The 16,268-nt window shown below is 44.7% G+C and overlaps 2 protein-coding genes across 6 annotated transcripts; one reads left to right on the top strand and one right to left on the bottom strand.

The window, feature by feature from the left end:
- Window positions 1-238: 238 nt before the first annotated feature.
- Window positions 239-12,613, top strand: LOC122779885 (arf-GAP with Rho-GAP domain, ANK repeat and PH domain-containing protein 1). Of its 3 annotated transcripts, none has more exons than XM_044042544.1 (25): window positions 239-371; window positions 1,049-1,144; window positions 1,334-1,386; window positions 1,514-1,948; window positions 2,058-2,147; window positions 5,640-5,781; window positions 5,852-5,965; window positions 6,051-6,155; window positions 6,270-6,330; window positions 7,514-7,634; window positions 7,801-8,065; window positions 8,216-8,415; window positions 8,630-8,715; window positions 8,796-8,978; window positions 9,156-9,224; window positions 9,313-9,412; window positions 9,615-9,671; window positions 9,779-9,908; window positions 9,981-10,080; window positions 10,192-10,393; window positions 10,492-10,537; window positions 10,618-10,811; window positions 11,427-11,799; window positions 11,885-12,026; window positions 12,412-12,613. In XM_044042544.1, exons 2-25 carry the CDS (start codon window positions 1,059-1,061, stop codon window positions 12,466-12,468), a joined length of 3,411 nt encoding a protein of 1,136 aa, XP_043898479.1. In that variant the 5' UTR covers window positions 239-371; window positions 1,049-1,058; the 3' UTR covers window positions 12,469-12,613. The 3 variants fall into 3 exon arrangements, with proteins under 3 accessions (XP_043898479.1, XP_043898478.1, XP_043898480.1); XM_044042545.1 differs by lacking the exon at window positions 239-371 and having other exon boundaries at window positions 972-1,144; window positions 11,427-11,630; window positions 11,694-11,799; XM_044042543.1 differs by lacking the exon at window positions 239-371 and having other exon boundaries at window positions 971-1,144.
- Window positions 12,513-14,753, bottom strand: LOC122779886. 3 transcript variants are annotated; one of them, XM_044042547.1, is made up of 5 exons: window positions 14,062-14,753; window positions 13,542-13,623; window positions 13,031-13,462; window positions 12,875-12,964; window positions 12,513-12,814 (listed from the first exon to the last, which is right to left on the bottom strand). In XM_044042547.1, the coding sequence occupies exons 2-5, from the start codon at window positions 13,588-13,590 to the stop codon at window positions 12,750-12,752; spliced, it is 636 nt and encodes a 211-aa protein (XP_043898482.1). In that variant the 5' UTR covers window positions 13,591-13,623; window positions 14,062-14,753; the 3' UTR covers window positions 12,513-12,749. The 3 variants fall into 3 exon arrangements, with proteins under 3 accessions (XP_043898482.1, XP_043898481.1, XP_043898483.1); XM_044042546.1 differs by having other exon boundaries at window positions 14,095-14,753; XM_044042548.1 differs by having other exon boundaries at window positions 13,548-14,753.
- Window positions 14,754-16,268: the final 1,515 nt, after the last annotated feature.

Raw genomic sequence — 16,268 nt, 5'->3', positions numbered from 1 at the left:
ACACCAAAGTCCACAGAGAAAATCAGTGATTTTAACATCACAGCACGTTTCAGTGTCTTATTTTGTCACTTCAGTGTCTGAAAGCCTTTGTTCAGTTTGACCTCAGTGACACAAAGTAACCACACGAGGCAGCAGAGGAGCAGCAGCTAAAATCACTTATTTTATCTGTGGGCTTTGGTGTGGGAGAGTGAGTGGTTTACAAATTCACATATAAATCAGGTTCCTGAACACACACACACAGGTTGAGTTTTACAGTGTATCCTCACACCAACACTCAGAAAATTTAACAGTGACATTTTTATGAGTGAAAGTAAACCTTGAACAACACGTGAACCAGGAACGACACAGACGACGACACAGCACAGCCACAGGTACGTTCATTGACAGTTAAACTACTAAACTAACTAAACTACAGACTGGTAAACTACAGAGAGGTAAACTACTAAACTACAGAGAGGTAAACTACTAAACTAAACTACAGACAGGTAAACTACTAAACTAAACTATAGACTGGTAAACTACTAAACTAACTATACAGACTGGTAAACTCCTAAACTAAACTACAGACAGGTAAGCTACAGACTGAAACTACTAAACTAACTATACAATTTGGTAAGCTCTAAACTGCTGGCGCTACAGACTGGTAAACTGCTAGCTAAAGACAGGTAAACTAAGTACAGACTGGTAGGCTTCTGAAACTTCAGACTACAGACAGGTAGGCTACTAAACTAGCTTCAAGCTACATACAGGTAAACTACAGACACAAACTACGGACAGGCCAAACTACTAAACTAAGCGACGAACAGGTAAACTATAAGAAAGCAGCTAAACTACAGACAGGTAAACTAACTAAACTAAAGACGGGTAAACTATAAAACTAAACTACTGACAGGTAAACTGTAAAACTAACTAAACTACAGACATGTAAACTAACTAAACTACAGACAGGTAAACTATAAAACTAAACTACAGACATGTAAACTAACTAAACTACAGACAGGTAAACTGTAAAACTAACTAGTTGCTTGGGCAAACCAATGTCTCGTAGTGTCGTCCAGATGGCTCCTCCTACTCCGTCTCCACCTGTCCCCAAACCTCGCGCTCGTTACAAGAGGGACAGTCTAAGCTCCGCCTCCTCTGACCGGTCAGTGCACCTGTAAATGTATGGACTAACCCTTTAAAGTTCAACAATGTAACTGTTTATTTTTATCAGAATTTTCACCAGCAGGGGGCAGATCTGACTTGATGGGAATGTTGTGGCTCTGTTGTTTGTTTGAGGCTCCTGCAGAGGGCGCTACACTTGTCCTCATGTACTTGCTGTTTGCTGTTTCAGAGACGTGAGTGAGAATCTGGCTGCTATTTGTGCTGATGCTCACCTGAGCACAGGTAAACTCTGACTGTGGTGTTGTTGTTGTTGGAACAGTCAAACCGGTTTGTGGCAGAAACAAACTCAAACCAGTTTGACTGATGACATCATCTGGAAACTTTACTGTCAAAGTCTCCTCCTCCTCAGGTAAAGATGCCCCACCTCTTGCTCCTCCCTTGGGTTTGGACAATGGCACCGCCCTCCCAACTCTTGCCGGTGTCACTGACATCATTGCCGCCAAAATCCCGTCATTGGCTGGGATCGCTGGCACCATTAATGGCTCTGCCCCTCCAGCCCCCTCAGCCCCTCCTTCCATCGACAGCATGGCTAACAGCATCGCCACACACATACCTAGCTTAGCAGGCAGTGCTAATGCCATGGCTAAGCCTGCTGCCACAGTAAGCCCCGCCCCCTTCTCCACATCCACACCTGCTGCTAACACAGGTGCTGCAAGCTTAGACAGCATTTTTAGCTCATTAGCTAACATGCCCAGTCTAGCCGGGTTCATTAGCAGTGTGGGTAACCCTTCTGCTCCACCCCCCTTTGCTGACAAGCCCCACCCACCATCACCGCCAAGGACAGGTAAATTGTAAAACTAACAACACAGCACTGATTGGCCCTGTGGGGGCCAATCAATGTGACATGTGCTGGCTCCTGATTGGCTGAGAATGTTGACTGTGTTTCTGTGTAGATGTCGGAGCGCTCTCACAGCTGGTGATGTCATCATTAGACCCAGCTGCAGGAGTCACATTACCACCAGCAGAGGGAGCTATTGATGAAGGTACAGACACACACACCAACAGACAGGGTAACTATGAAGCTAACTAAACTACAGACATGTAAACTGTAAAACTAAACTACAAACACGTAAACTGTAAAACTAACTAAACTAGAGACATGTAAACTGTAAAACTAAACTACAGACACGTAAACTGTAAAACCAAACTACAGATATGTAAGCTAAACAGACGCATGTAAACTGTAAAAACAAACTCAACTGAACATGTAAACTGTAAAACAAGCTAAGCTTCTGAACATGTAAGCACCTTAAATCTAAACTACAGACAGGTTAAATATAAAACTAAACTACAGACATGTAAACTGTAAAAATAAACTGCAGACAGCATGAAGCTCTAAAAGCTAAACTACAGACAGGTTAACTATAAAACTAATAAACTGCAGACATGTCAGCACTAAAACTGCTAAACTGCAGACAAGGTAAAGCCTAACCAAAACAACTAAACTAGACAAGTTTACTTTAAAAGCTAAACTACGAACAGGTAAGCACAACAAAACTTCAAAAATACAGACAGGTTAACTATAAAACTAAACTACATACATGTAAACTGTAAAACTAAACTGCAGACATGTAAACTCTAAAGCTAAACTACAGTCAGGTTAACTATAAAACTAACTAAACTGCAGACATGTAAACTGTAAAACTAAATAAACTGCCGACAGGTAAACTACAGACAGGTAAACTGTAAAACTAACTAAACTACAGACAGGTAAACTGTAAGACTAACTTCAGGCTTCACCACAGGCAGGTAAGCTGTAAAACTAACTAAACTACGAACAAGAAGTAAACTGTAAAATAACTAAACTACAGGCATTAAACTACAGACAAGTTAACTGTAAAAACTAACTAAACTACGAACAAATTAGCTTTAAATACCTAAACTACAGACAGGTAAACTGTAAAACTAACTAAACTACAGACAGGTAAACTACAGACAAGTTAACTGTAAAACTAACTAAACTACAGACAAATTAACTGTAAACTACCTAAACTACAGACAGGTAAACTGTAAAACTAACTAAACTACAGACAGGTAAACTGTAAAACTAAAGACAGGTACATTACATTACATGTCATTTAGTGGACGCTTTTATCCAAAGCGACTTACAATGGAATTGAGTACAATCAGCCAGGGGTGGAGTCGAACTTGCGACCATTGCGATCATGACTCCACCCCCAGGTAAACTGTAAAACTAACTAAACTACAGACAGGTCAACTATAAATATAACTAAACTACAGACAGGTAAACTGTAAAACTAACTAAACTACAGACAGGTCAACTATAAAACTATCTAAACTACAGACAGGTAAACTGTAACAATAACTAAACTACAGGCAGGTCAATTGTAAAACTAACTAAACTACAGACAAGTTAACTGTAAAACTAACTAAACTACAGACAGGTAAACTGTAAAACTAACTAAACTACAGACAGGTAAACTACAGACAAGTTAACTATAAAACTAACTAAACTACAGACAAATTAACTGTAAAACTAACTAAACTACAGACAGGTAAACTGTAAAACTAACTAAACTACAGACAGTAAACTACAGACAAGTTAACTGTAAAACTAACTAAACTACAGACAAATTAACTGTAAACTACCTAAACTACAGACAGGTAAACTGTAAAACTAACTAAACTACAGACAGGTAAACTACAGACATGAAAACTCTAAAACTTACTAAGCTACAGACATGTAAACTGTAAAACTATCTAAGCTACAGACAGGTAAACTACAGACAAGTAAACTCTAAAACTAAACTACAGACAGGTACACTACAGGCAGGTAAACTGTAAAACTAACTTAAAGTGGACATATTATACCCTATTTCCCCCATTAAAATAGTTCCCTGGTGTCCTAATGAACATGTCAGTGACATGCTTTTGTCAAAATACCATAAGGATGAAGAATCATAGTAGTTCAATAACCCTGCTAAACCCGCCCCTTTCAGAACGCTCGGTTTTCGTGCATGGTCCCTTTATATGCAAATGAGACACAGGCAAACACACACCCACTTCTTCCAGGGGGTTTCTGATTTGTCCTCTTTACAGGGCTTTACAGCTCTATTCGTCTCCCCCTCCCTCCACTAGCTCTCTGACAATATCAACATGTCAGCGAGAGTGCCGTCACAGGAAGAGACGTCCTACATAAGGATCGAGCCAAACACTGTCCAACTGTAAATCAGTTAAAAACACTTAGGAACAGAAGATCAGCGGTGACACAGAGAGTGCAGCACCGCTGATCGCCACCGCGGATCGCCAGCGGCGCGCTCAATAAACTGTATGTTGCTGTATCAGACCGGAGACTGTGCTCCGGAGACCTCACCACCGCTGACCAGCTCCGGTGCTCCGGCGAGCTGGCGATCAGCGGTGGCGATCACCGTGTAAGCTGAATAAACTGTATGTTGCTGTATCAGATCGTGTGTTCGTGTGTTCGCACCACTTCACATCAGACTGCGACCAGCGGTCGCCGTATTTAGTCAGGGGACGTATTTCACCGACGTACAAACACACAAATTGTTAAGAAAAGATCACATAGAGCTCATAACTGATCAGCTGATCGCTCATAACCAATCAGCTGATCGCCACCGCTGATCGCCAGCGGCGCGCTGAATAAACTGTATGTTTCTGTATCAGACCGGAGACTGTGCTCCGGAGACCTCACCACCTCCGATCTGATACAGCAACATACAGTTTATTCAGCGGTTCAGGCTGTTTAGGCTGTTTAGACACAGAGAGTGTAGCACCGCTGATCGTCAGCAGCGAGCTGCATAAACAGCTGCTTTATGTGATTGTATCAGACTGAGTCTGTGCTCCGGTCATGGAGGACGTACTGAACAAATATGTTTAATTAGGACGTGTCAGAATGGTCAGTTATGAGCTCTATGTGATCTTTTCTTAACAATTTGTGTGTTTGTACGTCGGTGAAATACGTCCCCTGACTAAATACGGCAACCGCTGGTCGCAGTCTGATGTGAAGTGGTGCGAACACACGAACACACGATTGCTGACTTTATCCGGCACATTAGCTTCATATATAAAATCTTCTGTAAAACACTGTGCTCCACTGTGCAGCCACCAACAGCACACTTGTCCCGCCTTGTTGACATAATATCGCTATTCCTCCCTCACCTGCACTCTCGCAGGGACAAGGTGGAGCTAAGGTGGAGCTTGCGAAGTAAACGTACTGGTGGGGCGGTAACATTCGCGGTGAAATGCGCATGCTGACGTCATAAGCGCAGGGAATTCAACATCGAGCGTTTTATCGCCTATACTTACACTAAGCGGAACCACGAAAACATGACTGAGTATTGTTTTTCCACACTTTGGCGACTGGTAGGGCCCCCAGAGTCCCAAATATCAGTATTAAAATGGTTAAAAAGTTGATTTTGCATAATATGTCCCCTTTAATTACAGACAGGTTAACTACAGAAACACACAGACTCATCCTCGCTGTTTTTTTACAGGCAGAGAAACACCGTACGTGACAGTGTTAGCTTGTTGGGATGCGGAGGAAGCAGAAACAGACTCGTCCAATGAGGAGGAGGATACAGAAGTTACCCCCCCCCCTGCAGGTGATGGACCAATAGGAGGAGAGCCAGCAGTGATGTAAGTGTAAACGTGTTGTATTGTCGTGGTGTCTCTGCTGCTGCAAACACTGCTGCTAACACTGCTGCAGTGTCCCAATCTATCCTGCAGGGGGCATCATCCCCACCAGGCCAGCCCCGCCCCCTCCTCGTCCTCCTGGCCAATCAGGAAGAGCTGGAAAACGTGTACAACAGAAGATCCCAAGGTGCACTTTAAAAAAGAAAAAGAAAAAAGTATTCAAATCTATTTGAACTTTATTGATTGAGACGTTATTGACATTCACCCTACAGAGCGGCCACAATTCGAGTGTCCAGGAAGAAGGTGGGCAGTGGTAGCTCCGCCACTCAGAACGCGGTGGCCCGGTCCAGCTGGCTGGACGTCTGGAAGGGGTTCAGGTATCAACGCCAGTGACATCATCAGACAAATGCATGATGGGTAATCAAAACAGCTGACCCTCTCTCTCTCTCTCTCTCTCTCTCTCTCTCTCTCTCTCTCTCTCTCATGAACAGACATAATGTTCTGTGGGCAACATTCGACGGCCAGCAGATGTCGCTGTGGAAGAAACGCACAGTGAGTCTTTGGCCGTTTCTCAATATCCGTACTTGTGCGTACTTGCGTACTCCCGTACTTGTGAAAACGTCATCAGCCTCATTCCAAGTGCTGTTCCAATTCTCAAGTAAGCGAACAGCGAGGATGGTTCTCAAACCCCGGAAGTGTTCTCGCTCCGCCCATTTTTACCAAGAATGCCTCAGAGGTGACTTAAGCGTACTTGGGATGGCCATGTATCCCAGAATACATTTCGGCGGAGCATAGCAGCAGATAATAGAAATAGAAATCTGAAATAAATATTTTCTTTGTCCCGGAACAAAGTTTTAACATCATTTGAGGCAAGAAATTAGTCATTTAGAATTCAAACATGTGGTTTGTGTATGAAGATCTGACGATGTTTGTCGGAGGTGATAAGCTCCACCTCTGCGGACGCTCGGCGCTCACTGTGTCCAGCAGAGGGCAGCGTTACCTCGGCCTGTCCAGATGAAATGATCCGCTGGCTCAGACGTCGCTGTCATTAGATGCTCGGTGTGATCCATAGATTTGTTGTTGACGTGTTATTTTGTTTTTAATGGAAACGTTTTGACCTGACAGTTTGAAAGTTTGTATATTGTTAATGTTTTATTTATTTTAACTTTGAATTTTAGATTTATATTAAAGTCGCACGGTCATTGTATCTGTATTTAAATATAATATGCATATATTAGTTATGTAGAGTAGTATATATTTGAACACATCATATATATATATATATATATACTACTCTACAATGCTGTAATATATCTATTTTCCACATTGTATTATTTGTATTGTATATTTTAATAGAAATAAATTAATAGATGAAGTTAAATATTTAAAATGTAAAAATAATAACAACATAGCATTTATTAAAGGTATTTCATATGTTCATTTATCAACACCGTAGGTGGCGGTAATGAGGCTGCAGCACTTGGCGTCAGCCACCATTCAAACAGCAGAACAATACATACATACTTGCATACTTGAGTATTGAGAAACAACCACATACTTGTGTACTCCCGTACTTGGCAAGTATATACTCCCCAAGTAAGCAAGTACATACTTGCTTAGTATTGAGAAACGGCCAATGTCTCTGGACACTCAGCAGCATTTAGGTGTGTGTTTGTTTTGTTCACCAGGAGCAGTTGTTGCTCTGTGTGACGGGTGTGTTTGTTTTGTTCACCAGGACCAGTTCAGTGAGCTGCTCTTTCACGTTTCCTCCATCACCAACGTGAAGAAACAAGATAAACGAAGATTCTCTGTTTATTTCAGGAAGAAACATTATGACTTCATGGCTCATAGTGACGGTATTCTACTGTTTCTACTGAGTTTTTACTGATTTAACTGAGTTTTTACTGTTTCTACTGAGTTTTTACTGATTTAACTGAGTTATTACTGAGTTTTTACTGTTTCTACTGAGTTTTTACTGGAGTTTAAACATCGGATCTCATGATTTTATTTTCCGTCTGTCAGAGATTCAGGAAGGTTGGGTCACATCTCTGCTGGCATCACGTGGACAGTCAAGCCCCGCCCCCCCTGAGCTGCATGGACCAATCACCATCAAAGAGTCACGAAGTCGAGTGTACGCCGCCGTCTGGGGTCACAACCTCTGGATTTACCCCAACAAAGATGGCTTCCAGCTGGGCGTGGCCTCCTTCTCTGTTCCTCTGAACGTGGCGGCGGTGAAAGCGGCGGGAAAACACTCATTTAACCTCATCACGCCGTACAAGAGCTTCAGGTAAACACCTGTCTGTCTGTCTGTCACCAAACCTGTCTGTCTGTCTGTCTGTCACAACACCTGTTGGTCTGTCACCACAACTGTCTGTCTGACACCACAACTGTCTGTCTGTCAGTCTCACCACTGCTCTCCTGTCTCACCCCCTCGCAGCCTGTCTGTGGACTCTTCGAAGGACCTGTCTGTGTGGTTGGACAGTCTGTCTGCCTCCATCCGCAGTGCTCTGTCCTGCAGCCAGGTGGCGATGCGAATTTTGGAAAACCCCTGTAATAAGGTTTGTGGCGACTGTGGCTCAGCCAATCCTGAGTGGGCGTCGGTTAACCTGCTGCTGGTCATCTGTCAGGCCTGTGCAGGTAGGAGCTTTGTGTAATTAGTCACACTCATCTCACCTGTTCTTTTTCATCATCATTTAAATGATGTAGTGAAATGGAACCGTCCTCGGCCCTGTTCCATTTCACTTATATCAACGTTATGAGTCATAATGACTGCGTGTGTGTTACCTGTGTGTGTGTGTGTGTGTGTGTGTGTATTAGAAAAGGTAGTGATGCTAACAGAGTGTGCTAACAGGTCAGCATCGCAGTCTGGGCAGTAACGTGTCCAAGGTACGAAGTCTGAAGATGGACAACAAAGTGTGGACTGAACCACTGATACAGGTGAGAGGGGGCTAAACTAATGGTACGAGGGGGGAAGGGGCTGATAGAGATGGGGCTTTTACCTGTTCACCCTCTTGCAGCTGTTTGTTATCTACGGTAACCGACTGGCCAATCAGGTGTGGGCTGCAGCGGTGCCAGCAGCAGAGCAGCTGCTGCCTGAGTCGTCTGATGAGGAAAGGTCAAAGTTCATCCAGGATAAATACAGCAGGGGGTGCTACAGACGAGTTCACTCCCTGACATCCACTCAGTCCCTGATGGACCAGGTTTGACAAGTTCATTACATCAATTACACCTGTACAGTCAGTGACGATGTCGCTGTGACGATGTCGCTGTGACGATGTCGCTGTGACGATGTCGCTGTGACGATGTCGCTGTGACGATGTCGCTGTGACGATGTCGCTGTGACGATGACGCTGTGGCGATGTCGCTGTGTGTTTCAGAGACTTAGAGAAGTCGTCTCCAGTGATGACATAGAAGAGACGATGTCTCTGATTTGCTCAGGAGCAAAGGTCAGATCTGATTGGTTGACACGTTGTCATGGTGACATGATTATTTAGTGATGACAGGTGTAACAGTCAGACTGTTACCTGTCCACAGGTGCGTCAGTCAGACCTTCAGATTCTCTCCCCCATCATCCTGGCTGAGAGGGCGGGGCAACCTCTGCAGAGTGAGCTGCTGCGTCTCAACGAGTACACAGGTAACACACACACACACACAAATACAGGTAACACACGCACACACAAACAGGTAAAACACACACACACAAACAGGTAACACACACACACAAACAGGTAACACACACACACAAACAGATAACACATGCACACACACAAACAGGTAACGCACACACACAAACACACACACAGGTAACACACACGTGTTTTGTGTTGTTTCCTCAGAAGTCCCGCCTCACCAGCCACAGTCAGCCAATAGGAGACGTGGCTCCACCCCCTCAGGTAAGAACAGCTTTGATTTATTTGAATCATTTTCTTCCTTGTGATTTATTTATTTTATGTGTGTGTGTGTGTGTGTGTGTGTGTGTGTGTGTGTGTGTGTGTGTCAGGTGAGGAGGAGGAGGAGCTTCATGGGAAACTGGAGGACGATCGTTTCTTGTTCTCTGTAGAAAATGATTCTGCTGCATGTGACGTCCTCGACCTGCGGGAGGCGCTGTCTGTCTTCACCACAGACACTGGGTCAGTATTTATACACATGACACACTGATCCTTGTGATTCTGTTTCGTCACTTCCTGTTCCTGTAAACTCAGACCGCCTCATCAGTTTGAGGTCGTGACCTTGGGCGATCACCTGATCTGTGCTGCTGACGACAGCGATACTCTGATGACTCACCTGGTCCACATCCTGAAGGTAAACCTGTCTCTGTGGGGGCAGGAAGTCAGGACATGTCCTCAGTCCTGGACCAGGAAGTCAGCACATGTCCTCAGTCCTCGACCAGTCAGTGCCCGTTCTTTTTTCTAGGTGATTCTTCCAGGGGGCGTGTCTTATGCAGAAGTGTGCGGGGCCTCAGCTGTCAGTAAAGTGTGTGTGGTGGAGGTGGGCGGAGCCTCTAGTCAGTCTGATGCCTGGTTGTTGCTGTGGGAGGACGGCGTCAGTGTTTACCCCGTCCACAGAGGCTCACAGCAGATCGTGAGGATGGAACTGAGGGCGCTCAGTTGCCATGGTAAAAGCTAACTGCTGTAGCATCATGTCATTCTGACAAAAAATGCGTGTGAATTGGACAAATGTGTTTGTCTATTTTTCATTTCCTGTGTTCTTCAGAAATTGACTCATCAAAAAACATCATCACCATGGAAACCAGGGACAGGTGACACACACACACATACAGAAGAAGGCCTGTGATTGGCTGAGGTCCCTCCAGGTTGTGAGTCTGCTTTGTCTTGTCAGGAGCGTGTCTTTGCGTTTCGAGGAGCAGCACAGCTGTCAGACCTGGTTCAAGCACCTGCAGAGAGCGCTGAATAAACAGAGCTCAGATCCACATCGTGGTACTGGTCAGTCTCTGTACCCGGTGCTGGCCGTGGCATCCAGAGGTTCAGTTCCACCCGCAATCCAACGCTGCATCTCCCACATCACAGCACACGGTCAGAACTGCCTCCCGAAAACTGTAGACTGTGTTGTGAACCACTATCTGTGAGACTCTGAGGACCCCTTGTGGCTTAGTGTCCTTCCGGGACTTTGGCCCTGCAGGGATCTGGGGTGCTGCAGTGTTCCTGCATCTGGCAGGAAGAATAATGCAAGGTCTGTGGTCCTCAGGTCCCTGTGGGGACACCAGGCTCCTATGGGGTTCCAGAGTTCCTGCTGGGGACCAAGGTTCCTATGTGGGTCCAGGTTGGATAAAAGTGTCTGCTAAATGCTTTAATGTAAATGTAGGTTGCTGTAGGGGCCCGGGTTCTTGTTGGGGGGCCAAGGTTCCTGAAACAACCCAGGTTCTTGTGAGGACTCAGGTTCATGTGGGGGATCAAGGTTTTTTGGAGGGCCTTGATTCCTGTTACGGCCCAGGTTCCTGTGGGGTATCTGGGTCCTAAAGGGGCCAAGGTTCCTATGGGGTATCTGGGTCCTACAGGGGCCCCGGTTCTTGTGGGGGTACCTGGGTCCTGAAGGGGCCAAGGTTCCTGTCGGGTATCTGGGTCCTAAAGGGGCCAAGGTTCTTGTGGAGGCCCAGAGTTCATGCTGGGGTCTTGTGCTTCCTCCCTCAGGTTTGAAGGTGGAGGGCGTGTACCGACGCTGTGGATTAGCTGCCAAAGTCAACCGATTGGTGGAGGCACTGATAACTTCACCAAGCTCCGCCCTCTTGGAGAGTGATGAACAAGGCGTGTTAGATGCTGGCTCTGCCCTGAAACAGTATGTCCGCCAGCAGCCAGGTCTGATCCCTGACGTTCAGCCATGGCTGCAGGCTGCAGGTCAGTACCAGAACTACAGTACTACACAGTACTGTAGTTCTTTGTGTAACAATACTTTCTCAGTGATTTCAGATGAACAGCCCAGGTTTAAAGCATACCAACGGTTACTACGGAAACTCCCTGACGACAACAGAGCTACACTCAGTGCCCTGTTTGCTCACTTCTACATGTAACACACACACACACACACAGACTTTTCAGTGGTTCGTGTTTATGTGATGACATCATCAGATGACATCATTTCTTGTTCCCAGGATCCAAGTGTTCTCTCAAGTGAACAAGATGTCGGCTCAGAATCTGGCTCTGGTTCTAGTCCCGACTCTGTTTCACACACTGAACCAGGATCTGCTGCGACTCACCAAAGAGTTCATCATCCACCACACTCTGCTGTTCCTGGTAAACACAACTGTGCATGGCTTTAATTTGAAAGGGCAGACACAGGACGTGAGGTCACACTGGGTAGTTTGACAGAAGTTGACGGCATCTGTCGAGGAACATGAACACATGAATGTGACGTGTGAATGTGATGAACTCGTTCTCCTGCAGAATAACGTACTTCTTTAATTGATGAGTTTCAGGCTCCGCCCCCACACACAGGATTATTAGAAATGCTGTTGTGATGATTTTAAATTCTCTTCAAATCTGCTGATTATTCAGAGACAGTCGTTCACCTTACACACGTGATTAATTATTGATTGGTTATGAATAGATTATTTATTGATTGATTATTTATTGAATATTGATTGATTGATTATTGATTGATTGACTTCCTTCTGTGCAGACACCAGAGGACGAGGCGAGAGAAGAGGAAGAGGAGGAGCAGATCACCGTGTTCTGATGAATCTTAAGAAAAACAGAGTGATAAAAAGAAAAAATCTCTTGTTTTGTTTTCTCTTTTATTTTAGGGGAAGTTTGTGTGTCACGGACAATGCCCCCTACAGTGTGAACATCATGGCTCAAATAAAAGTCATTTTTCCTTCTCATCTCGACTGTGACATCATCATTTAGAATAATAAACATTTGATTGATGAATTCAAGACAGGTCATGTGTCAGGCATCCACAGGAAGTGCCACCAAAATAAATGCCTTGTGTTGGTCCAGGTGAGCTGTGGTCGATATTCACACATAAACGTCTTCAGCCTTCGTCTGAGGTGTTTCCATGGAAACCAAGGGATAACAGGGAACTGGAGAGAGTACCATGTGTTAGCATGTGTTGGCATCTGTATGTGTGTGTGTGCACTTACCATACAAAGACTCTTCCTCTTTCTCCAGTTGTTTCCTCTTGTTGCTGTGGTTACCAAACATCGGCATATAAACATCTTCCTCCTTTGGCTCTGAGAACGAGAGATTATTATCAGATTATTATCTCTGACACACCTGTGACACACCTGACAGATCACCTGCAGTTGTCCTCCTTGTCCTCTTCCTCACGATGAAGATGATGATGATGAAGAACAGAAGGAGCAGGGAGAGGCAGCTGATGGGCAGCAACACATTGGTTTGACCCTCACCAGGGTTTTCGGACTCGACCTCCTCCACCCTCAACAGGAAGTGGATCTGCACCAGTCTGGTCCCATGTGGATCAAACACCTGCAGGCTGTAGTTTCCTGCGTCTTCAGCACAAACGTGACTGAACCTCAGTGAGCCGTTGCTCAGTAGCTCGCAGCGTCTGTGTTGCTCACACGTGGTCCTGTTGTTCTTCAGCGACAACACCAGCTGGCGGTGAGTCCACCTGATGTCGCCCACATCCTCCCTCGTCCAACTCCGCCCCTCCAAGGGCAGCAGGACAGTGTCGCCGCTCTGAGCCTCCACGGTGACCATCTGTGGGGCGGCTGGGGTCAAAGGTCACACAGAGGCTGCTGAGTAGGTTCACTCGTCATAGTGTTCATTTTATGTTGTGTTTATACTAACCCTTACTCTTCATCATCATCGTCATGAATAACTGGATCAGAACCAACATGGCTGCACGGCTCTGCTGGCGACGCCTACTTAACTGTCAATCACAGTTTATACAGTACATTTGACCATTGACCTCTATATCAGAGGCAGGGTCACGTCGTTACGGAGCGCACAGTGGACTTTTGATGCTTACTGAAGGCTACATAGTTTTAATGCTAACTGAAGGATACATAGTTTTGATGCTAACTGAAGGCTACATAGTTTTAATGGTAACTGAAGGCTACATAGTTTTGATGCTAACTGAAGGCTACATAGTTTTAATGGTAACTGAAGGATACATAGTTGTTATGCTAACTGAAGGCTACATAGTTTTCATGCTAACTGAAGGCTACACAGCTTCAACACACACAGCCAAGAGTGAGGTGAACAATAAAATTATACACACTGTACCTTTAATACATGATACGTGACTAAAACAGGCCCTGAGTCTCTATAGTACCCATGTTACAAATGTAAACGCATGTATCCTGACCTCAGGTGTGGAACCTGACCCGCGGCGTCATACCTGTGCGAGCGGCGGTGTCCTCGGCTGCGACACTCACCCTCTGTGAAATAGTGAAGCGTGTTGTCGCGAGTGAAGAATAAAACCCCCCGCCCCCTGTGACCACACACTGTTCCAGTTTGTTCATGTGAAACTGAGTAAGAACTCGTTTCCTTCTGCACACAACGTCCAAACCAGTTTGAAAGGTTGTGTTTCACTTAGAAGACAAGAATGAAGATAAACTGGGACACATTTGTGTCAGCCCCCTGATATTAAAATGTGTCAATAACACAACTCTCATTCATGCAGTTTGTATGGCAGAGGGTCCAATGAGACAGGGACAAACCAGGCCTTGACCTGTCCCAGGGTTTAAACCAGCAACCATCTGGGGACAAGCCAAAGTCCATGTGGCTGCTACTCAGAGAGGAACTCTCTGAGTAGGAACTCAGAGAATTCAAATGATGCTTCACAGCAGAAGATCAGTGACAGATTATGTGGTCAGCTGATGCAGGGAGGAACAGGAAGTGAGTCACAGCACAGTCAGTGACCACAACGTCGACATCTGCTTATTTCCTTTTAATAACAACAAAACATCACACACACAACTGTCAGGCCACAGTGATGATTCATTATTGATTGATTACTAAATTAATCGTTAACTAGTTTGAACGATTAATAATTTGTTTTTATTGTTTAATTGTTTTAATTTTTGTGAATATAGAAAAACAGCAAAGTGTTGTCTGCATAGAAAGAAATAATCTACTGTTGAATTAAGAGCTGCATCGATTCATCCAGTGAGTGAGTGAGTGAGTATGTGTTCATTTTCTAATAACTAAAGCGGTTTGTGTGATTGTTCAGCTTCTTAAATGTGAATATTTTCTGTTTTCTTCTTTGACGTTGGAGAACATCATCATTTCCAGGTTTGACAAAGACTAGATGATATTTACTGACATTTCACGAACAAGTTTTAACCGAGAAAACAATCTGCAGATTAATCATGTATGAAGACGATCGTGAGTTGCAGCCCTTTGCAACTGATTTGTGGTGAAGTCACGTGACCTGAAGAAGCGTTTGAGGCTAACTGTTACTCTAATCGTTGCTAATACTTCCAGTGAGGGACAAGTGTCCCACAAGTGTGGGACATGAAGGACACATTTCAACACTGTCACATCATTTCTGTAAGATTTCACTTCATATTCGACCTACAATTTGTCTTCCTGATAATCGTGGACTGTCCCGCCGCCACATCCCAGGGTAGATCTTTGCTGCCCCCTCACATATCACCTTCATTACTGCTCTTTCCCTCACCCACTTCATCAGGGTCAGGAGGACTGGGAACCACTGTGACCAGCTCCTCTCCTCCCTCGTCCTGAATGAGTCAGAGGAATAGTGTTCTCCTCCATTGTTTAAAACCATGTCATCGATTTGGTTGAGGAGTTTTGTGACCTGCTGCTTGTCTCTGGTCTGAGTGTTGTCAAACATGTGGTACCTCCACCTGCAGCGGAACAACAGCTCGTACAGTCATGAGCTGGCCTGGACTTTGTCCTCGATGGACTGCCCCCTCAGCTCGTCCCCATGAGTAAAGAGCACCATGGTGTACTTCGTAAATACAAATATTTTGAGAGGGGTCTAGCTGCAGACCTGCACTGTCAGGACCCTTCGTTGCAGACCTGCACTGTGAGGTCTCCTGCGCTGTCAGGACCGGAAGTTGATTCGAAGCCTTTCAAAATAAAGGCGGCCATACCGGAAGCATATATTCAAAATAAAAGCTAGCATACTTGAAGCACGTATTTTTCGTTCCCCATGTGAAGTGTGAAGACGACGAGGTGGGTAACAGTCAAGTGACAACAACTTTGCGTCATACGAAGAAACAGAAACAGTATTTATTCACTAGAACGTTATGTTGCACACTATATATTGTCCTGTAAAGTTATATTAATTTGAAAGAATCGGGTTTTGGACTTTTGGGTAGTTTTTAGCGTTGTTATCGTATGATAGTGCTCACTTAAATGTGCCATTTTCCTACTCAAAGACCAAGAAAACTGAATTATATCATATCATTTATTTTTTGTTTTACTTATTATGACATTATTTGTCTCTTAGAGATGCATATTTCGATCTTAACTACCGGCACTACGCCGAAAGTTGAACGCTGCAGCGGAATGGGTGCAGGCGAATCAACACTTGTGTTAACCTTT

The sequence above is a fragment of the Solea senegalensis genome, linkage group LG13 (assembly GCF_019176455.1).
Source record: "Solea senegalensis isolate Sse05_10M linkage group LG13, IFAPA_SoseM_1, whole genome shotgun sequence".
In the NCBI taxonomy this organism is placed as follows: Eukaryota; Metazoa; Chordata; class Actinopteri; order Pleuronectiformes; family Soleidae; genus Solea; species Solea senegalensis.
Note: the sequence above shows the minus strand (reverse complement) of the source record. Positions and strands in the feature narration are given on the sequence as shown.